The 23,457-nt window shown below is 39.4% G+C and overlaps 2 protein-coding genes across 4 annotated transcripts in view; one reads left to right on the top strand and one right to left on the bottom strand.

Annotated features, from left to right (window-relative positions):
* The window catches only part of GLUD1 (glutamate dehydrogenase 1), a 28,039-nt gene extending 22,492 nt beyond the window's left edge, over positions 1-5,547 (bottom strand). The window contains exon 1 of the mRNA XM_071749271.1: positions 4,934-5,547. Coding sequence (XP_071605372.1) covers positions 4,934-5,363 — 430 coding nt within the window. The 5' untranslated portion in view covers positions 5,364-5,547. The remainder of the gene's footprint in view (positions 1-4,933) is intronic.
* A 79-nt stretch (positions 5,548-5,626) lies between these two features.
* Positions 5,627-23,457, top strand: part of SHLD2 (shieldin complex subunit 2) — a 36,437-nt gene continuing 18,606 nt past the window's right edge. The window contains exons 1-2 of one of the 3 annotated variants that reach the window (XM_071749265.1): positions 5,627-5,782; positions 7,703-7,847. The gene's annotated coding sequence lies outside the window, so the exon portion shown is untranslated. Of the gene's footprint in view, positions 5,787-7,702; positions 7,848-23,457 lie in introns of all 3 variants that reach the window. The other 2 variants (XM_071749269.1, XM_071749268.1) reach the window with 2 other exon arrangements.

The raw sequence follows: 23,457 nt of genomic DNA on the forward strand, positions 1-23,457 counted from the left end.
AATGTGTAAAACAGAGGCTATCTGGTGAGTGGGCACTGAGTGGTGAGTGGGCACATCAGCCTCAGACCTCTGCAATTGGAAAGCTGCAGCAAGGACAGCACAAGTGAATGTCACCTCATGCAGTAAGAAACTCTTTAATATGAACTCCTAAGTCAAATGAAAAGGATAAATCCTGACAGGCAGAAGACCAGCCAAACGATAAGATAGGAAAGATTGCAGAAAGCTGCAGACAGGAAAGTAGCAGAATAGCTCCTTCCACTAACCAGCTAAAGCAGCACCACACAGGAAACCGGATTCATTCAGCTCCAAGTTAATAAAGCAAATAAAGCAAAAATTATCTGTCTCTATATGCAAATTACGTCATTACCTTGAAGTAATGTGTGGCAAAGATTCAAAATTGCTACAGAAGGGAAAGATAGACTATATCTAGATATAGTCTAGATAACTTGATAACTTTAGAGCCTTTCTGACCTGAGAAAGCAGCTGAGACTTTGTTACAGCAATTTGAGTGAGGATAAACAAAAGGTTTGGCTGTTTTCCAGCATCAATTAATTTTGTTTCATTGATAACAAACCTGTTGGATATTAGGTTAACTTGAAAAGGCTTGAAAAAGTTTTGAAACTACTTAATAGCTTTATGTCTGCAGTAAACGCTCCCTAACAAGCATGGAATCATTTCTGTACTACTACACAGGTAGGAACTCCGTAAACTTATTCATATTTGCACATTAGTTATTTTCACTGATCTGTTCTCTGAACCTGACCTATTAATGAAAATAACCATCAACAAACAAAAAAACACAGCTACACCAGCTTTTAGACCTTTCACAGAACCTGATAAAATTATTTACAAAGATTCATTATTTTAGGTAGGAATAACCAGAGTACTTTTCAACTGCCATCTGTGTTCAGCCATTTCATTTCCTGCACCCTGTTTGGTTTGTTTTACTTCTTTAGGCAGCTGCCAGTGCAGTGAACAAGAGCAGCTGTGGTTTCCTGTTAGTGCTGGCCACTAGCATGCAAGTCACCACATAAGCAAGAGAAAAAGTGATCTGGCCCACAGCTTTACTTCAGCTGCCACACAGCTCCAGTATGGACCAGACATACGGTCCTGTCATATACTACTAAGCTTGGGTCATAAGCAACCTCAGTTCCAACACAGAGTAAAACTGCTTGTCTTCATGCTGACAATGGGATAAAGAGGCATCTAAGTAAATTTTCCTTTCCAGCTAACAGTTATATTAAAGAAAACAGTATTTAAAACTTGCATGCTGGACATCCTGCAAGGCCTACTAATCACATGGGTATGTTAATGACCTTTCCATAAAGATTCCTCAAGCACAGAAAAGAAGCACACCAAAAGAAAAAGAATCACCACCTTCTTGAGTTGCTAAGACTTACAATCCCAAAGCAGAATTCAGGATTCATTTCTTTAACAATTAAACAGGTAAGCACCACAGGATGCAACAGGAAATGTAATTCCTGGGTTCTCTCCTTGAGGTAGAAACCTTCCCCCAAGTCACAAACTGAAAAGAAAGGATGTTTCAGTATGCAGGGACAGTTTTGCTGAGAAGCTATTCTCTTTAGCCAACAAAGAATTATGTTCACTCCTAGTAGTGACAACTGTGTCAGACACAATTAAGCTAACTTGTGTTGCTATGCCTGTTTTGGGAAGAGAGAGTAGGATAAGCCATTAAATAACTTCCTCCTTCTATTAACTATGCTTTAGACTGTTAGAACTAGGGTTAGTACTAGCATTGTACTTCTAAAATAGGAATATGACAGCCAAGTTACTCATTGAGCTGTGAAAGTTTGCTTATGCAAAAAAAGTAAGACTGATCTTGAATTTGCCCTCATCCAGGCCAACCCACACAGTCTGCCATTCCATTTCTGTGTCAGGCCACCCATCCATCCAGCCAAGAGTCCCTTCTGGCATTCACTCTGCTGAATTACTGCAACACACAGGCAACAGAGAAGAGAAAGGAGGCACAGAAGGACCAGTAGTTAAGGAAGTGCTGAATTTCTGCTGGAAGCTATCATATGCAGATAATGTGAGTTTTAAAGGTGCTTCATAAAGATCAACTTTGCATTAAGAAGTCTGGTGCTTTCCAGATTTGGGCTAGACTGGAATGCAGGGATTGAGGTTTCACTCTAGAAGGGAAGGAGCAGGCAAAGAAATTGAAGATTTTATCTGTGACAGAAGGAACATAATTTGACTGCTACAACATTAAGCCAAAAACATTTAGTAGACACAGAAGGTACTGATAAAGTGCAAATAATGCAAATATTTAGTCTATTTCCTCAAGTAACAGAACTGTCTACAGGGTTAAAGCATTTAAATCAGGATTTTTTTTTTTAAATTTGATTTAGAGTATAAATTCTGTTAGTTCATGGTAAAAACTATAAATTATCTTGCAAACACAAACAGTATTCAGAAGCAACATACCACCAGTAATGAAGTATTTCGTTATGGGTGTATAAAATGAAATGAGGAAGAAAATTAAAGGAACGTAGCTTTTTAAGTACCTAAAACCATTTGTTTTCCTGCAATATATTACTTAGCAGTAACTAAAGGGAACCTTATTTTACCAAAGTTCACAAATCCATATCTGGAAGTTCCTACTGCTCTGCAAGCCTTTCAGATGTCAACTCGCCCCCTCTTTTAAGAGGTGGCCTATGCCCCTTGCTGGTTCTTGCTGGTGTGAACTACTTGCATCGGACTCTGGACTCCACAGGATGCGAGGCACTCACTTCAGCAAGTTTTCCCATATCATACTGTTATGGAGTTTGAGTTGTATTTCACTGGGCTTTGTGGATCCCCATAGAATCTACTGGGATTCTACTTTAAAAAAAAATAAATCACTTTTAGACAAAAGCTGTTGTTGCATTTCCAGAGGATCCAATGTACTATAAAGCAGAATATCTTTACCACCCTTTTTCTTTACAAGTTAAGTAGAAATGTTTAACTTCCCCCATCCTTTTTTCATAGCAGGTTTCAAGTAGTCAGTCTACACTTATCACACATCCCATTTAAATTTACTACAAAGCCAGATCTGCCATCTGATACTGAGCAAAATCCTGGAGAGCACTATAAGGTGGAATCTATTTATGCTACCTACGCTAAAAAGAAAGGAAATATCATTTGCAATTCCTTCTCTAAACTCACAGAGGGTGGGGAGTTGCACAGGAAGAAAGGGACAAACTGTTCAGACTTAGTATTTTCTTTAGCTGCCATTTCCAAATGCCTTGAAGTTTACAGTTGTAACTTTCCATACTTGCTCCAGTGTCAGGGCAGACGGGCATAACAAATGCTACTGAAAATACAAGAAATTCTGTACTTATCTAACCAGAAGGTATCCAACCACACAACTGGAGTTCTTTTTCATGTAGAGTGGTTTATAGTTTTTTGTTCTGCAAACATTAATTCTTTCAGTTCTGAACAATACTGATGTGAAATGTAAGTTATCACCAAGTGTTAAATACTATCTTCATTTGTCACCGAACTGCATTTTGTTATGAAAGTGGGGAGTACTTATGAGTCATACACAGGCTGTATGGAAAAGTACTTTTTGTAAACATCTGTAACAAGTAACCAAAGCAGTGAGAAAACTGCTGGGTAACAACCTTTAGTATTTTTACAAGAATCGTAAAAGCATTAAAGAAACAGTAGCTCCTCCACACAGAATACACTTCAGCCACACCCAACTTCAGCTACAGCTACTTCTGATGCTGCTAACTTTTATCGCAAGTAATCTCAAGAAGCTGAGTTAGCCACTTTCGGGTAAGAATTAAGCATGTCACAGGATGCCTGCTACATATTTGATTTCAAAAAGTTAAGGACCACATTAGTAGGACAGCTTATTTGTGCTGCTAAGAGAAAAATTCTCATGTCATATATACACATCAGCAGAACTGATTATGAAGAACATGTTTACCTAAGAACACCCCTCCTACTCTACTCTAGAAGTCAGAGGTCTTCACTGATAAGAAAACACAGGGAAAACTCTATTTTCTGCTACCATTATTACCACACAGCTGGTCTACACTGAAGAAAAAGAAATGTATTTGCAGACTATAGAGGCTCAGGCTGGAGACAGTCCTGAAATGGTCTCCAGGACTTCACTGTCCACAAAGATCGGAGCTCTTAAGTTATGCCGGAGGACATCCGTATTTGTTTTATAAAAGAAATGCGATCTACCCCGGACTAAAACCGTTTGATTACTCTGAAATCAGAGCTGATTTCAAGTGAGCTCAAGCTCTGCTCAGCTCCTGGCGGATTCACCCACCCGGTCCCTTCGCACATGCACGATGCTGGCCTCACCTATGCAAAGTCAGCTTTCCCTAGAAAAATCACTTTTGTTTTTCCTTGTCTATCCAGCCGGTAACTCGGCTAACTTGTTATTTCTCCCTACCGACGTTTTCTGGGCGAGCATTGGGGTTTTGCCAACAGAGCCTGGAAGGCAGTGTGTTGAGGGACGGCTTCCCCACATCCCAGCTCAAGAGCAGGCACGCCAAGCGCGGAGTTCCCACACGGCTTCAAATAACAGTGCCGAGGTTCGTCACAACCCGGAAATCCGCGGGTTCCCCTCACACCCTGACAGAACCAACGGGCCCTGCGGCGATAACCGCGGCCACCGGCCGCCTCGAGATTTCGCACCTCGGCTGACGGGGAGGTGACGGCATAGGAGCACCGAGGAATGGCTCTGCCCCTGCCCCTATCCCCGCCACCCCTTGGGAAGTGGCAGAGGAAGGCTCCTGCCCATTCTCCCCATAACGGTGCTTAACCAGCGTCGCCCCACAGCACCTCAGGGAGAGGCGAGAGAGCGGCTGCCGGGCAGGGCAGGGCTGCTGCGGGCAGGGCGAATCGGCCTCATAGCCCTTGGGGGCCTGAGCACCTAAATGGGGGGAGATAAAAAGGGGGCAGCGGCTCTCACCTCCCTTGCAGGGGGTGCGGTGCTGGCTATGCTGCGCCCGGTAGCCCTCGATCACCTCCCACTCGCCGTTATCGCGCTTGATGGGGAAGGAGACGCTGAGCACATGGTTGCAGGGCTTGATGATGCGGAGGATGCCTCGAACGCGGTGGCGTCGTTCGTCCATGCTCTCGCGGGTGCGCAGCCCCTCGACCAGCTTGTCCTCCACAATGCTGGCGCCGCGGTCGAAGAACCCCTCCACCATCTTGAAGAAGTTGGGGTCGTCCTCCTTCTTGGCCGCCTCGCAGTAGTGCCGCCGCGGAGACCGGCCCCCGCCCCATGCCGCCACCGCCGCACCCCCGGCTGCCGCCGCCGGCCCGCCCGGCTCCGCACCCGCTAGCACCGAGCCGGCGGCCAGGCGGGACACCAGGAGCTCCCCCAAGTAGCGGTACATGGCGGCAACCGCCCGCGCTTCCGCTGAGCGCACAGACAGGAGGAGCGGGGTGCGTTGGCGGAACCGCCGCGATGCTGCCGACACCCGGAGCGCGGGGCGCCGCCGCCGCGTTTAAACGGCCTCGGGGTGTGGGCGGAGGCCGCGGGGGGGGCGGGGAGGGAACAGATGTGGGGCGCCGGAACCCGCCGCGCCTCCCCACTGCGCCTGCTCCGCGTTCCCCGCGCCCCGCCCCCGGCAGGATTCGCGGAGGGGAAGGGGGCGCGGCCCGCGGAACTCTCGCTACGGGCGGGAGGGGGAGGGGGTGTGGCGAGCATGCGCCTTGCCCGCCCTGCGCGTCCCCGGCCCAGCCCGCAGCACCCTGTGTCAGTGGCACTGCGCGGGCACCGTGCGAGCAACGGAAGGCGCGGGCGGTCCCTGCGGTCAGTAGGTTACGGGCGGCTTCGCCTCGCCGCTTCTCCTCCCCCCCCCCCCCGGGATCCCTCCCCTTTCCTCTCGCGGAGCCGCAGGTGCCCCCGTGCCGGGTCTCCCGCCCGGTGGTTGTTAACGGGCGCTGCCCCAGCGCGCCCCAACCTGTCCCCCGCCCGCTGCCCCGCGTCAGGGGCGCGCCCTTGGCCGTGAGGAAGCCGGCGGTGAGGAGTGTTCGCTAAAGCACGAGTGGGAGCATCCTGCCGGCTCCGCTCCGGGCAGGGCTCCTGCAGCGCGCCCGGCGGGGGCGGCCTGGCCCGGCTGCAGCTTGCTGCCCTGTAGCGGGGTAGAGCCCCAACCCCTCGGAGTACCTCAGCGTGAGGTACCTCAGCGCTGTAGAGAGTACTGCGTTCTTCAGAGGTAGTTGGACTTGTGTGAAAACCCCCTTTAGAAGGGAGTCTCTTAAGAAAACCTGTGCCATCTGCTAGCACAGCTGCTTTCTCTACTCAGGTGTTACATTAATAATAATTTTTACCGGGCCTTCGTCCACTAAGGGGAGTTGTAGCTCACACTGCTGAGTGTGTCTGTAGGAACACTGTGTTTAAGCTGTGTAAGGTGCTTTCAGGGCAGGGGAGACCGTGCACTGCAGCGTTTTTAACAGGTTCCTTTTAAAAAAAGCTACTTGCTCACCTTCTGTGGGGCTGGGTTGTTAATTGGAAAACAGGGGTGTTTTGGTTTGGTTTGGGTTTTCTTCTGTTTGGTCTGGGATACCAGTGTTCATAGGACATGAATAACCCAGGACCTTTCTTTATCTCTGGGAATCTCATAAACCACTGTGATCTCGCTGACCAAGAGCTGTCCTGCAAGGCTTGTGGGGAAGTAATAAGACTTCCTCATGTATTTGTCAGCAGGAAGCTTAGTCACAGGCACTTTTGATACACGTAAGCTTTTCAGGCAACTGGCATTCAAATTTTATCTTAATACTGCATTGTTTCTCTGAAGATAACTTCTGAGAAGTTGTCATAAGGACCACTAATAGGGTAAATAGTTGCCTCTTATCTGCAATAAGGATGGGTTTTAACCATTGTCTAGAGAATGAAGGTCCTTGATAGTGATAGGGAAACAGAAGCAAGAAAGGAGCACGTTCTAGGTCAGTTGGTTATTTGGATATTCCCACAGGGCTTCAGAAGCAAATTTAGTGATTGGTGGTTTTCTGTTCATACTGTAGGTAGTTCACAGATAACTTATTCTATTGTGTTTGTTTTTAGTTCATGGATTGTACTGTTGTATTAGTTTTGAGCTGCTACTTCATTTCCATCATCTCCCAAGTTCTCATTAGCCAGAGTTAAACTTCTGCTGAAGTTCTTTCATAGATGTGTAGGAAAGAACGTAAGGAAAGATATTATAGCAGTTACTCCTTATCAGTTAATTATTTTCACCTGCTTCTGTAGATGACTTAGAATAGTGTCTCACCGATATAAAGGTTGAATGAAATGTGGTTATTGGTTTGCTCAAATGTGCAGATTTAGCTCAAAATAAAGTGGCTAACCTGCTTGCCTTCTATCCTGCCTTCAGCTGTAGCATCTCTAATTCGTGAGCTTTAGTGAATTATTGGCTCCTTGCAATATCAGGCTGTTTGCAGTACACATGTGTGAATATATTTGAGACTGATCATGGGATGTGATGGTGTGAGAACAAAGTGAATCTCTCCATGGATTCAGTTACACAGCTGTGCTTGGAGTAATGGCAGCACCATAGCTGCCTTCTTTTCAAAACAAGACTGGAGCTTTGCAAAATATTTAGCAAATTCTGTGCTGAATGCTAAGAATAACTAAACCAGTGTGTTAAATTTCTTAGTCTCTATGTGCTGTAAATGAAAAATAGCTAGAAATTTTGGCTCCTTTTATTAATTAAATCATGTGTACATTTTACAGGTACTTCACTGACCTCAGCAGACCCCTACCATTTTTTTGATTGCTTCAAACCCCTGGTGGAGGCAAGAGAACCACTCTGCTTGATTGAATTTTGATTGAAAAGTTAGGTTCAGTTTACTGTTCTCTATGAAAATATGTCACTTTGGCTAAATTGTTTCTAGGATGTGCTGATACTGGATTCTGTCACAAGCTAGGATAACTATTCTGTGTTTGCCATCCTAGTCTCCTTACCAGCTCACCAAAGTAGGTCAGAGAGAGCAAAGAAGCTGGAAATTAGGGGTCCTGGGAGGGCTTTGAATAACTCTGTCCCTTGTCTAGCTAAGTCCCTTGAATCCAGGGTAACCCTGGGATTGCCTCCAGTTCAGAGGCTTGAGAGTCTGAACATTCATTAGACAGCATGCTCAGGAGGAGGGCTGTTCCATGCAGGGAACAGAGAACTAGTTTATTTCTGTGGTAAACCAAATTTCTTCTGGGAAGAGAAACAGCTTTGGAAATCCTCTGCAAATGGAATTACAGCAAACTTCATTTTAAGCTGTTAGCCATATTGCAAGAAGCCACTGACCACTTACCCTTTGTTTAAAGAATTGATGGAAATGAAGTCCAAATATTGATAACACTTTGAAATAAAGACATTTTTTCTTAGTGTTTCTATAAATAACATGACACGTTGTAAAACTGAAGTTCTACCCCAGTGGGATAATTTAGAATACTATAATAAAAGTTGAAGCAAATTCTTGTTCCCCTTTTCATTGCCTATATGAGCAACTGTGTTTCCCTTCCTCATTTCAACAGAAGTTATAAAACAAACCAACCAACCAACCAACCAAAAAAAAAAAAAAAAAAAAAAAAAAGAAAAGCTTACAAGCTTTTATTCATTATGCTTCCCTGTTCTTCTCTGTTTATGCCAAGCCAGTACATGATATTACAGGATTGAAATGAGAAGTGTGGAACAGCTGTCATTTCAGTGTCATTAAAAGGCTGGCTCCATAGGATGCTATTACAGGCAACACATGAATTAAATGAATCCCAGAATATTTGTTTAATTTGTGACCTGTCTGTATAAGCACTTTTACAAAACAAATTTTTGACTAGAAATCTTGATTTCAGTCATCATTTTGCAACCAATTAGTGACTAAAGCTGATGAAAACCTGGTTCACTGGCAGCATAAGGCATCAATGCTTATATTGGTTTGAAGACTAAATGGGACCCAGCTGAATTTAATGTTCTTCCAAAGATCGATGAAGCCCTTAGCTGAGGTTTATGAGATAAATTTTCTTTCCTTTATAAATAATTTCAGCTGTGTTTGGCCATACTAGTGCTAGAGAGCAGACTGGCAGCCTTGCTTTATTTGCTCCCTTGGCATCAGTAGAAAAGAACATGAATTTGGTGGTTCTTCACACAGGCTGCAGAAGTTAAGAGTTGTGCATGCTGCTGATAGGAGATATAGTGCTGCAGAGATGGAGAAGAGGTATTTGAATAATACCTCTCATATCATATATCATATCTTCATCTTATCAAATAAGATAAAGCTTCTGATATTTTGTGAGATGATTATTATTAGTGGTCTGATTATTTAACATTAGCTATTATTTAGTGTCAAAGTTAAGTATCTTCATTATTCCTAAATTCAAGTATAAGCTGGTAACATCCCATTCGTATGTAAATAGTAACTCTTTTGCTTCTCTATAGCACTGTAAATGTAAGGAGCAAAATTCATAATTGTATAAATAAAGTAAGAAGTTGGTAGGTTTAGTCTAGCAGGAACTTTTTCTAGAAAATACTAGACTTCTTATATAAAATGAATCTTTTTATATAAACTACTTGTGGCATTGCTACAAAAACAATCAGTAGCTGACCAAATAATATTTAAATTTATTATTGAAACAGTCATAGGTTTTTGTTACTTTTCCAAAACTTCTAATCAAGCTATTCTTATTTCACAGTTCTGGCAATAACATTATTAGGCTGTTTTCCAGGATGTAAATTTGACAGGTGTGCCTAATTCTCTCCATGAAAAGTACTTGAAAGGCATCAGTAAGTGGGTTGATAGACCAACATTTCAGAGCAAGTGTCAAGAGAGCAGTTTCCTGAGCTTTTAAAATGTTAAGTCTGCTGCAGAGGTCAGAAAACATTGAATAAAATCTGATAACTCCCTCATGGGTAAATACTGTTTTGGTTGCCATGAAAAGTAGTGGTACTTATGCTTATTGGCTTTAAGGATTGTCTCCATCTGTTTGTATTATTGCTGTGCATGATGACTGAGGTTGCCAAGTGGCTACTTCAGCTCTATGACAGAAGAGATATAAAAAGCTCTCCATGTATGCAGGAGATAATGTCCTCATCTCTTGTTTAGAGAGTCTATAGATACACAAAAATTTTCTATGCCATGTTTTGATATTGTTATTGCTAATATATTACTAATAAGCATTGCCAGATAATACAACTGAGAAATATATAATATGCTTTTTATAACACAGTTTTTCCTGTAATGCTACTTTTGGTTTTCAGATTGGTAGGATAAACCAACTTTGTTGGAGGCTGTAGATCTGATCTGAAGCTTTATGATGTTGATAACAAGTTTATCTCATTTCAGTGCTCCTTCAGTCAGCATGGCCCTTTGTGAAGTGATAGAGGCTTTTGCATTTCCATTATCAGGTCCTGTACCAGGATATCCTGGAAGTCTGTTAAAGTAGCTGGCTTGTCTTTGTGGAATAATCTTTAGATTTGGCTTGGTTTTTCCTCGTTTCTAGTTTAAAAAAAAAAAAAAGAGGTGATGATACACATACCAACCCAGTATATTTGAGATGCTCATCTAGCTGTTAAATGTGTGGAAAAACTAGTAATGGGAAAGCTGACAACTGTACAGGCATAAAAACCTTCACAGATGCACTGTGAGCATGTGAGCTTTGTTCCCTTCAATAGGCTTAGGAGGGAAAGAAAAAGCATGAGTCAGTTTATTTCCTGAAAATTTTGCTATTTTGTAGAGAACTGTTGTCTATTTTAGTCAACACAGCAAATGGCAGATAATAGAAAGCATGATTTGCCAGGAGTGAACTAAGAATTGTTTGACAGTAGCATTTGGAATTGAAACTAATGGTTTTTGTGAATCTTGATGGCCTTGGCTGTCTGACTGAAAATCATGCCCAAGATTTTAACAGCCTGGAATTACAGCATCAGGGACTGCAAACGAGTTTTTTCTTGCTTTAATACTCAATTGACAATCAGAAGTTGTTGACATAAACTGGGTATTGTTTAAATAACAAACATTAAAGCTCTTACTACCTAGAGAAAACTAGTCTTCTGTAGTGCTTTTGTTTGCACTTCTGTTAACAAAATCAATTTTATCCTCTTTCACTTTGAAAGACTGGTTATAGAAAACCATATTGTTAAAATAAGTGTGAGTGCTTTATCCTTTGTAAAAGAAGCTTATGGATGAAGCCGAAGTACAAAGAATTAAGAATTGCCTCCCAAGGTTTTTTTGTACAATGTTCATCCAAAAAGTCCAGGAGGTACATTCACTGGTGTTTTTCAATACATTATCAATATCCTAAAAAAATAAAACCAGTGGTTACGCTGGATGCTGAATATCTTTTACAGATCACAAGATTGTTTATGATGCCCACTGCATGTAGGTATTCAGTGTAAAAGTGACTTATATAGCTCAATCCAGAGGAATCTCAGAATGGGAAGATAGGTTAGAATTTTTTTAATTTAATAAAATTGCCCTGTCATGAGCACTTTTGAACATTTTTCTGTATTTTTTAAAAAGTTAATATCTTTCCAGTCCTTTTTTGTGTCTTCTTGTTAAATTACTTTATTAATAATGTCCTTCTGTGAAAATGCTGGAGTTCAATATAACCACATGGTTAATATGGTGTTTAGGTGCCCATATGGCAGTTATGTTAAATGCATATAGCCAGCAGTGGCAGACATAAGTGCCAGCTTATTGAGTTGTGGCAAAACCTGCACAGACAAAATCTGTGTCCTACAATATCTTCTGGAGGCATAATTGTTACTTGGTGCTGTTGTGGGAGCAGTGGACATTTTAAGGATAGGTGGGATGTACCTAGAGCTGTGAGGAGCATCCAAGGGATACTGGCAGTTGATGTCAGAATAGTTTCAAATTGCTGCCATAAGCCTTCAGCACTGCCATAGAATCTGATTGAGATAAACATTTCTTTCCATTAATGAGATGAAGATTTTGTGCTGTGGTAAGTTGTTCTTGATTTTTATTCCTTGTCTAATCTTGTCAGATTTGGCAAGATAATGTCTAACCTGTCTGTTTGTCAGGGTTTAACACTGGCCCGGCAATTAAACCGAATAACTGATTCTCTCTATTAATCCCCCTCTCCTCCCTGATAAAGAAAGAAGAGAGAATAAGAGAGAGAGACTTCTGGGTTGGAAACTAAACTACACAACTTTAATGAAACAGTAATGATAAATAGGAAAAATTACTAGATATATACAAATATACAGGAAAATTGATACCATGTTCCTCTCCCCTTTTCCCCCAGTAACTCTCACGTCACCACTGAGGCTCCAGGGCAGCCCTGGGAAAGTCCAGGCTGGACTCCTGGGGTCAGCAATTTGGAGCTGGAGGCAGGAACACACAGATTCAGGCTGGCATGGATCAGGAGCACTGGCAGAGGAGCGGGTGGAATCCTTCCAGGATGCCAAAGCAAACAGGGACAGGCAAAGAAGGGGAAGCAGGAAGGGATTTGACCCTTGTGATCCCTCAAATTTATACTGAGTATGAGGTGTATGGGATGGAATACTCTGTTTGGTCAATTCTGGCACCTGTCTTGTCCATTCTTCCCCAAAGGAGGGTTTCAGGTGGGACCTCTTTACTCCTTCTGGAGGGTAAAATGTTCCTCAGAACTGAGCAGTGTCCTTGTCTCTGCACACCAGTCTCTGGCTGTAACTATAAACATTGAGTGTTATCAGTCCTAGAAGCAGACACAGTCTGAGAAACTTGCTGTTAATTTCAGCAAGTGCAGCTACTTACAAGAGACTTAGCTGAAAGCAAAAGTACAGGACAGAAAATCACCTTTATCCTGGCCCAAACCAGGACATTTGTCATTTATCATTTCTACTTTATCATTTGTTTTTCCTTTCAAATTCAGTGGGCTGAAGGTAGGTTTATTCTGAAATACAGCTAAAGTAGAGCCTCTGCACATCATTGGGAGTAGATTTTCTGATATCAGAAGGAGTATTGAATTGCTGTCATCTGACTAAATGACTGAAAATAATGGAATTTCTAAAAGCTTATCTTGATTCCTTTTGTTTCGTCTTACCAGTTTCTCAGATAAGACAGTGTTTGCCCTTGATAAAGAAAAGCTACCTGGCAATCTAAACAGATGCTTTTAGATTATTCGCAGGTATCACTAGAGATGAACTTTTCTCAAACAGTGTGTGCTATAGCTTCACTGCAGGTTTATGGTCTACATCAATGATGCAGTGGTTATATAACTAAATGTAACATTAGGCTATGTACATAGAGCATTACCTTCTTCCTCACGTGAGAAGTACCTCATGAAGGTAATAGAGGAGAAAGAAGGAAAAAGAAGACAGTCTCCTTCACTGTTCTGTTCCCTCTGTATACTTTACGCCTCACCTACCAGTGAACCCATACCTGCAGTGCAAGTTCATTGCTGTTATTTAGTTTCAGGTTTAATTTATTCTTGTTTATGACATGCTAATTCAGTGAAGGTTATTTTAAGACAAAAAAATTAATGGGCCTGGTAACGAAAAGAAAAAAGATACCTTATTTGGCAAAACATTGTACTGTTAACACCTTTTTTTCCAGTAAGAAATAAAAGCATTTGATGAAAGAGGACAATAAATCTTTGCAGGAGGAGAGAAGGTTTTAGATACAGAAATGGGATGACCAGAGATGCTGGATGTTAAAATCAAAATGGACACGCTGAAAAGTTGATGAAAAGTATAGTTTTTTAACTTATCAAAAAGGTCAAGGATTGTATGTTGGGGAATGGTAGTGCAGTGCCTAAAGTATGAGTATGAAAGATTGACGCCAAGTGAGTTCTCCACTTGAGTCATCTTACTGTGTGACCTAAAGTAATTTGCTTAAATCTTTCCTATCTTCAGTTTCCATTAAAAACAAAGCAGCAAACAAACGAGGAAAAAAAAAACCCACAAAAAGTCACAGATAACTTATTCCCTGTCTCTTAAAGGAATGAGGAGGACAACAACTACATTAATTGCTTTTTGGAACTGAGCTGGTTATGCAAAACATCCATTATTTATGTATGGCTCTCATATCTGAATAAAGATAGGCCAGAAATTGCATAGCAGGAACAGTGTTGATTCTTGATGAGAAACTAATGGAATTTGTTTTTCTAATAAAGTGATAGTTTTTATTTCCTGTCAAACTTGGTTTTCTCAAGAAATACAGGACAGTCTTGTCTTCTAAGTGATAAATACTTGTTTTGAAAGTTAATCCTTTATCAGAGTACATTAAATTTACTCACTTCTTTCCTTGTTAGGAACAGAAATGGTGAGCTCTAAATGGAACTGTAGCTTGTTCATTTTATGTTGAAGAATAATGAAAGGTATAAATTAAGTAGGAATTTTCAAATTCTGTTGGATTAAAAGAATCCATAGAAATTAGCATTAGAGAAATTGAACAAACAGAAGTTTTCTTGGAATAACAAATACTATCTGTAGATGCCACCATAAGCTACTTCAGTGTTTCAGTTTGCATAGCAGGAATGGTCATCAAATTCATTACCTATGTTTTTTTCCTGCAGATTTTATTTTGGTTATTTTCACATGATGTAGTTAATGCGTCTGAAAAAAAATCAGTCTTTCAGCAAGTACTCATCCAGCAAATTAGATGATAACAGGTGAGAGGTAGCAAAACTGGACCTGTGACTATATTTGGTTATAAAAATTTCTAAAATGTCAAGTAAGGTAAAATAACTAAACAAAGGAAATAGATACTGAAACTGGCATGAGTCCTTTGGGAGTTTGCCAGAGTAGGTATGATTGTGCCTTTTTGCTGAGAGTGTCAGATCACCTTCTTTAAAACAATATAATTTCTTGAGCTTTGTCTGTACTTGACTTTTTCTGTTTTGTTTTCCTATCCTAAATCATAAGAGAATATTAAATCTAGAGATGAGGTGGACCAAGGTGACTTTGTCAATTACTTAACTGCATGGACTGCTGTTTCTAACTGACCTGCTGAGAGTACAAGACATTGCAGTTCAGCTGTTCCCCAGTCTTACTGTGTGCAGCAATGTAACCCCAAGTGGGCAGAGCTCTAACTTCTCAGACTTTCATCCCTACAGCAGGGTAATCAGTCAAGATCATACTCCGTATGGCATCAATGCTTGTAAAGCACTCCTAATCCTGAAGGTCAGAGACAAGTTTTCTTCTAATAGCACTGCTCTAGTTCTTGAAAAATAAGTATTTCCTTAGGGTAATGGCATTAGACTGCTTGCAGATTGTCCTGAGTACTGTTACTGGTGTGAAGAATGGTGGCAAATGTCTATCATAGAGCCAGGAACTATACTGGAAATCTAATGTAATGTGAAAAACTGGATAACTTTTAGATGAGAAGAGCTTCCATCCCCACTAGGCTGTATTCTGATTCATACAAGGTGAGCAATCTGAGCAGTCAAACTCTGTTCTTTGGGTCTCAAGTGAGGTTTTCTCACTCCTTTCTGAAACACTGTTGTCTGCAAGAGTGAAACTTCTTTGTTTGAAATATGAGCTTGAGTCAAGACATTTTTATGGTGTTTCATTGCATGAGGTTTACAGTCTTAAGCTGGACTCTGAGGAGGAGAAGACTTTGCATAATATTACTATTTTATACAGCAGTACAGTACAAGTGGCTTTACACTGCTCAGCTGTGCAGGATATTACTCCCCATTTTTACATGTTGAGTGAAAATCTGAGGTGCTTGCTAACCTGTCATTTTAGGGGTGCTTGGAGAATGATATCTGCATAGAGGATCTTTCAGGAGCAGAGCTTCAGACTTAAAAATTATCTAGATTTATAATGCAAATACTTGTATTCCACACACTCAATTTTCTAAGTTAAAGGGATAGGCCTGGGTAAAGGGACTTGTCACCTGCTTTCCATTTAGGATTAGAATTTCAACATCTTGATATCTGATAGAGTAAGGCTTGTTTGCCAGACTGAGAAAGGAGCATCAAGTAATATCATAATGTATAAAAGAATTAAGAACCGTACAGTGGTTACACAGTTCTTAATCCTTTCATATATCATGATGTTATCTCTTCCCACTTATATATTTGCTTTTTTTTAAATGAGGGACACAATATCAATTATTTAAATGTGCACTGTTTAGATGTTTTTCTTCCCAGCTTCATCAAATCAAGTACTTGCAGTTCCTTATTTTGTGAAGAGGGCAGCCTCCCATCCATGCCCCGTTACTTACTCATTTTTTCTTACTGTGATCTGACCATTCAATATTCTGCACAGTTTTCTGTTGGCAGCTGCAGTTCATAATGCATTGTAACGTCATACAGGATTCTGTTGAGAAAAACTTTCAGTTGACATATTAATATTTTGTTTCTTACTTTTCACTGACAACCTTGTAATTAATGAATGAATACTATCTTTATTTTGGGAAATATGCCTTCAGTTATTTTATCATCTGATTTTCATGCCATGAACTGAATCTCTGTTGCTTTTTTGATCTGTACTGATGAATGTGATAACTTAGTAGTTTGTTTTTAGGTACTTTTATCTCTCGAAGTTTTCTTCTACTCTGATGTTTCATAATGGTTAATATGAAATGTTGCCATATCTCATGTAATGTTCATTGTTATGAACTCATGGCTTCTAAACTGACATTGTTTTGGATGGTATAGATGGCTGCAAGATAAAGCTTTATTTATATAGAGTAAACATCACTATAGTTCTTGCAGTGAGATGTCTGGTAACTCAGAACATTAGCTAAGACAGAACAAACTGTACTGCTTTCCACATTCCTTTCTCTCTGGTCAGTTGTAAAGGTTACTAATCTCTGGAGAAAGGTAATAGGTGATACATTTAATGTTACACTTTTTTGTTTGTTTTCTGCTTTATCTGCTAATTTTAAAATCTTTTAAAGTAAGCTCATATAAGCAGGTCTTAATGTGAAATTTATGGGAAGGACAAAACCAATGTGTATTTAACTCCTTGCCTGTGTTAAATACACAGCAGTACTGCAGTAGCTGAATATGTTCCACTATTGTGGAACATTGTGTTAGGAAGCTCCTAACACAAGCAACTAAAATCTTGAGTTTCTCAAATCATTAGCTAAATACATAGAGTAGCTTGATACAGAATGGATAAAAAAATTCCCTGTGTTTCTTAATTTCCCTCATTGATCATAGTTTATTTTACTTCCAATGTACCTCTTTCAGGTCTTTACAGGAAGCAAAATTCACCTGTGTGCACATGAATCTGAAGTACCACAAGCTGTACATAGCTGTAACCATTCTTCTGTAGAAGTATGTCAGATGGTATAGAACAAGGGCAGATTACAAAAGACTGTTCAGGGCTACTTTTAGGATCTTGCATGGTTGTGTGAAGAGAAATTATGGTGGTACTCGAGTAGACACATTGGCCTTGTGTATGCTATCAGCTATGTTTTTTGTTATAGTAAAGATCAAGTCTAGAATTTGCAATATTTGGGAGACAGGAAAAGTTGCGTTTGCAAACAGTATTACAGTTCAGCACACAAAGTATTAAGTAAACTATGATAAGAATTTGTTAAATATCCAGTCTTATTATATTGAATTATTTTCAGAAGCTATTCCGAGTTCTGCTTCAGCTTGGAGCAGCTTCTGCATGAAGACAAGTGGGCAAATATAAAAGCCTCTTTAGTTTCCATCCTTAACTCTTCATATTTCAGGAGCTTTGAATGTTACACAGCTTAGAATTTCATGGTTCATTCATTTTTGTGATGTTGGTTTTGTCAACATAGTTTGGTGTTGATATTGGTCATCTAGAGTACCAGCTTCTTTCTGATGAAAGGGGCTTCCCTTTAAGTGAGTTGCTGGTGGATGTGAACACATTAAGTCTGTATATGCTTGGCTGGATGTTCTTCCAAAGCAGGTGATGGAAGAATTAGGGTGGGCAGATAAATCCCAGGTATTAAAGTGGTGAGGGGGAAACAAATCTTAAATGATCTTGAAGACTTTTCAGTTTAGCTTTGAGTCAGGCAGATAGGGCTGGTCTCAACCACTTAGTGTAATATTCCTCCAAAATGAGGACTTCGTAGTGATAAAATAGTGTGCAAAAGTTATTGAATTAAAGGCAACTGAGTGAAGGTACACAGCAATAGTCATGTTGGCATGGTACAGTAAATAATTGAGGTATTGTGTCAAGTATAAAAACAGTGAGGAAAATTATGAATCTTTACTGAGAAAAAAAGTACTGGAAGGTTTTTATCATGAGTTCTGCTATGTTCCATGACTTGCAACAGGTCAAGGGAAGCCCAAGATGTCTTGTAACATCATACTTGGGTTTTTTCAATTTTGCTTTTCCATTATCATGGAAAAAAGTAGATATATGTACAGGCCATATAAATCAATCTTTCAAGCATTTTATTCACAGGTTTTGTACAATTGTGATTATTTCATTTTTATGGGCATAGTTGGATAGAAATTGATCTACAATTTTTGGAAGTATAATCAATCTAACTATCCTGAATAATTAGTCTAAGCACATTGCTGTTTTAAAGTCTAAGAAAATTTACATCTTTGAAATGGGAAAAGGCATCTAGAAGGTACCTTTGAGTCAGCTGTGTTGGTAGTTACTCAGTGTCACCTATTCTCTGTTAAAGCTTAACCAGTTTGCATCTGTCTAAACCGTTGAAATGTAAAGGCTTATATATTAAAAAGCTAGTGCTAATATCCTTTATGTATCATATCTTAACTTTTTGCTAGGTAAATATTTAAGGACTTAAAAAATTTCTTTCTGTTGCCATGAGTTTCACTGAAGTTTTTGCTAATTTAAAATACTCTGGAATTTGATACTTAATAATAGTGCTTTACTAAATAAACAGCTTGGCTCCTTAGCCATAATACCTGTGAAAGAGCATTTGCTTGGTTGACATTCAGACAGTTCTAAAGACATTGCTGAGTGTGTTGCTCCTGTAGCCACAATAAGGAGCAAGTGTGTGCAGTGAGCCATCTGTGGTCTTTGCAGTCCTATTCACTATTGTACAGAGCCAGCTTGGCTCAAGTCTGAAGGTTATATTTTCTTAAGGAAGCTTTATCTCTGAAAAAATCTTAAACCTCTCAACTTCTGGATAGACCAGTGTATCTTTTTCAGTCCTTAAGGCTGAAGTGTACTCTTGGGCAGTTTGTGGGGTGTGTGCAATAGGAACATTCTAAAATAACCTTGAAATTTCTTCACATTTTCAAGAACAGAACTACGAGGGTTTTGGATATAAAAGTCAGCACTGTCATGTAGTCAACATCTGTCAATGGTTTTGTTTAAAATAAAATTATTACATCATAAGCACTTTTTACGAACTTTCCATTTGAGACTACAGATTTCTAGAAATTTTCCTGTGAAGCTGGATTTCATCTCTATGAGATTTGAAGGTATTGGGGAAATTAACTATTTATTATATCAGCTATTTATTTTGTCACCAGTTACTATGAACCTCACAAAAATATGGTGATGATACCACATGAAGGATGTAGTTGAATACTACAGAAACAAGTGAGAATGTGGCTCAGGGTGTTAAAAAATAGAAGAGGTCTGGTGCCATGGGTTCAGTCCTGTCAGAAAATACTTGCTCTTGTTTCTGTTAAGAAGGTTAAATATTTGCTCTTCTGGAGAGATCCTGCATAAACAGTGAGGAGATAAATGAACTGCTGATTGAGTTATTGGTCTAAAGAGGTCTTGTGGGCTCATATGCCATCTGGTTTCTTCTAGAGGTGATTTTGTATTTTCTAGTTTTGCACAGCCTTGGAGTATGCTTTGATCTAGTGATGACTTGTGTGCTCCTAGTGTGACTTCTTTGAGCAGGTAGCTGGTTGTTTTTAGTTAACAGACATCTAACTAGAATTGTTTAGTGATGCTGACAAATGAAAAAAAATACCCTGCTTGCCTTAAATACAAGAGGAAGCATGTCTTTTGCTGTAGTCTACTGCTAACATATCCATTTGTGGTGGAGAGTGAAAGGCATTTTATTAACACTGGTAGATTACTGATTTATCCCACTTGAGTGAACTTCTGAATGCTTTTTTAACACCGTGTCTCCCACAGTACAAAAGCAAAAGCACAGTCTTACCTACAGCTGCTCTCTAAAACACTGATGATACCCTATTGTTGTCTATGAATGTGCAGTCAACATCCAGTTATTTGTTATAAAGCTTCATTGGTTTTGAGTGAAGCTTTATTGAAGATGAGAAAATAATAGTGATAGCTGTGTGGGTTTTTTTCTGCAGTAGCATGGAAGCCCTGCACAATATTGGGTATTAAATTCTCTTCCCCAAGCCACTCCAGCAGCTGGAATTGAGAGAGCAGCCTTTGATTATGGCTGTGTGCTATAACCAGTTAATTCCAGTGTTGTATATAATAGTTGTGGAAGATGGATTCCAATCACTTTCATAATGTGAAATTCTAGCTCACTTGACTTGCACCTATTTTTTTCTTTGAGTAAGACACTGGATTTGTACAGGAAGATGTACTTTTTAAGTATTATGAAGCCTGTTGCACAATATCATAGTCATATTCTGGCATTTATATTACTAAGTCAAGCTGAAAGTTTATTTGCTGTTCTGGAAATAAATTTTACTGAAATTCACTCAATCAACGCTCAGATAATTGTTGCTTAGTTTAGACAAGTTCTGTTTTCCTGATTGGTCAAAAAATTCAGCTCAAGAAAACAAAAGAGTCTTTAAAGAAGAAAATAAAAGGCAATGCTAGTCTGATATCTTGATTTTTTTTTTTTTTTTTTTTTTTTTTATTGTAATTTTTTTTTTTTAATCTTCCAATCAAATCTGCAGATAGTTTATCTGATGGAAATAGGGATATTCCAATCATCTTTCTTTGAGCTTTTGGTTTAGGTCCTGTATTTTATTAACCTCACCATATAAGAATTTTTAAATTTTATGCGAACTTAGCCTTTTTTGTTATTAAAAAAAGTCATTATGATGTCATTCTAATACTGGGGGGGGGAGGTATTTTGTTTTAGTTTTGGTTGTTGGTTTTTGGTTTTAAGATGTGGAAATACCCATAAGAATGTCTTTCCCAACAGAAGATACAGAAGTTTAGTTGATCACATGGTACTCTGAAATAAGGTCTTGGGGGATGAGTGTTCTTCAACAAAACATGCACAGCACTTTTGTGTATCTTTGACCTTTTACCTTTGTCTTTCTACTCAAAAGGTTGCTGTTCTTCAGAACTTTTAACTTCTTTTGTTTGTAACAGCCACTGTGTATTCATGTGTCCTTAATTATGTGTTTTTATGTATTGCAGAACAAAAAATCAATAAATAGCTTTTACTTAAGGCAGTCTCACAGGGCACAAAGGCAGCGAGGAAAGATTTATCAGGTTAATCACAGAAGCTTACTGCCTTTAATTTTCAAACACAATGAAGACCATCTCAGCAGCTGAATTGAAAATGTATTATAAATGTTCAGAATTTTACATCATTTCTATCAAAAAGTAATCCTTTTAAAGTAAAATGGTTGATAAAGCTGCTGAGTAGATGCTCAGGAAAAAGGATACATGAATTTGGCACTACATAGTGATAAACCAGCAGCTTTTGTGTGTTTGTAAACCAGCTGTATGGGTCTTGAGGCAAAATAGTATTGTAGTCCTCAGGTAATAGACAGTGACAAGAACTAAATACTAAATGAATTAGTTTTGCTGCTGTTTAATAAGATATTAAATAACTACTAAAAGAAATTACTTTATGGTCAATCTATATTCAGATAGCATTTAGGGGTAACCTGCCACAAATTTTTAGAGGTACTGCTATAGGCAAATAAAGGCTTGTGATTTTCATAGCAGGATCCTTGCTGTACCACTTTTTCTGGTCAACAGCTGCCTCTATGCACAGTATTCCAGAAATGTTACATAATTATATGAACCAAACAGCCATCCTGGAGTAAAATGACTTTTGGTTAAACAGATCAGTTATAGATAGCCCTATAGGCTTTGCCTGAAACCTTGTATTAAAATTTAGATATTTGGTGATCTGTTGCTATCATCAAGCAAAGGTGGCAAAAATGTTATTACCTACCCAATCCACTTCACCAATTGCCCATACGTGCATGTCTGTTCTCCTGTGTTCTCTTGACTTTTTGTTAGGTCACCCTGGCCTATTCTAAAGCAATCCACTTCAATCTCCTTCAGCTGCCATTTGCTTACAGGTATAATCTTCGTTTAAGTTCATATGATGCATCCTTTGCTCTTATGCACAGTATAAAATTGCTTAATCTAACAGATATTTAGCTTTATTTCTTTTGGCAGTTTTTATTTTCTGTTCCTCTTAGTGTATATATATCTTTGGACCAAGCTTGTTACTGAATTGGTAGATAGCAGCAACTGCACCTGTAGTGATTTACCAACAGTGCCAGCGTGAGTTGTTGGCATAAAGATCATCCCTCTCTTTTTTTGCACAAGTTACAAGCAAACATGTAATGTGTTCATCACTTTATCCTGGAGTTGTTTCACATTCTAAGTGTATGAAACTATTAGTATGCTGCCTGCTGTTTCTTCAGTTTTTCAAACTGAAGTTTTTCAACTGAAGAAACAGTACCTGGCTTTTAAAAAGAAAAGATTAAATTTAGAGGAATATTTGGCAGCATGCTAAAAGTGCCAGAAGTGTTTCCTGTGATGTAATCAGAATTCTGCATCTGGAATTCAGTTCTGTAGTTCCTTTGATTGGTAATAGTCATGGAAGGTTTTCTACTCATCATATGGGATGTGCTGTCATAAAACACTCCAACCAAACTACTCTACAGCTTGAACTGAACTGAAAGTAAATATTCTGAAGGTGGCTATTAATAATTCAGTTTCTTCTTCTGGAAGGTCAGTGAAACGGTAATTTTGTTTATACTATAGATTGGAGAAGTGTAAAATCAAGCTTGCAAATGAAGAAGTTTAACTTGAAGCAGTAAAAGTTAATTTAGAATTTAAAGAATTCAGCTTTATGCATCTGTTACACACGTTGCCAGCTTTTCAGCAGGTACAGGATGAAATACTTGCCTTTGCATATTGCAGGAATCAAGTTAACTGCTTACAGGTTAGGATGCTTCTCATGAAGCTGTTCCAAAGCAAAGCTGCAAGTTGAAAAAAAAAAAAGTGGTTTTACCCAAAAAGCCTTCAGTGTTGGTAGTGTATGAGCATTCCTAAGGGGAAAAGAAGTTGATATTTTGTTCCAACTTTTTGTCTTCTGATGTACTGCTGTAATTTCTGTAATTTTATTATAGGTTGAAGCTTCAGTGTGTAACAGACCTAAGGAAACTCTTTCCCAGAGGTAGAATATGTGTGCTTTATTTTCAGTCTATAGGGCTTAAGTAAAAACTTGATGAAACTCTATTTGGATATTATTTTTAAAACCATGGATTTAGGCATCTGACTGCCATTAATACTCAGCAGTGATAGGAAGCTGAAGCTGTGTCACCTCCTTTGAATTACCTTGGTCCAAGGCTTAAGTGGCTGTCATGGTGAGTGACTACTATTAATGAAAGTAAAATATGGAATAAAATTCATGAACATTTATAAGGAATTTTTAGGGTAGTTTAAGGCGATC

Source organism: Heliangelus exortis, chromosome 7 (assembly GCF_036169615.1).
Source record: "Heliangelus exortis chromosome 7, bHelExo1.hap1, whole genome shotgun sequence".
Lineage (NCBI taxonomy): Eukaryota > Metazoa > Chordata > Aves > Apodiformes > Trochilidae > Heliangelus > Heliangelus exortis.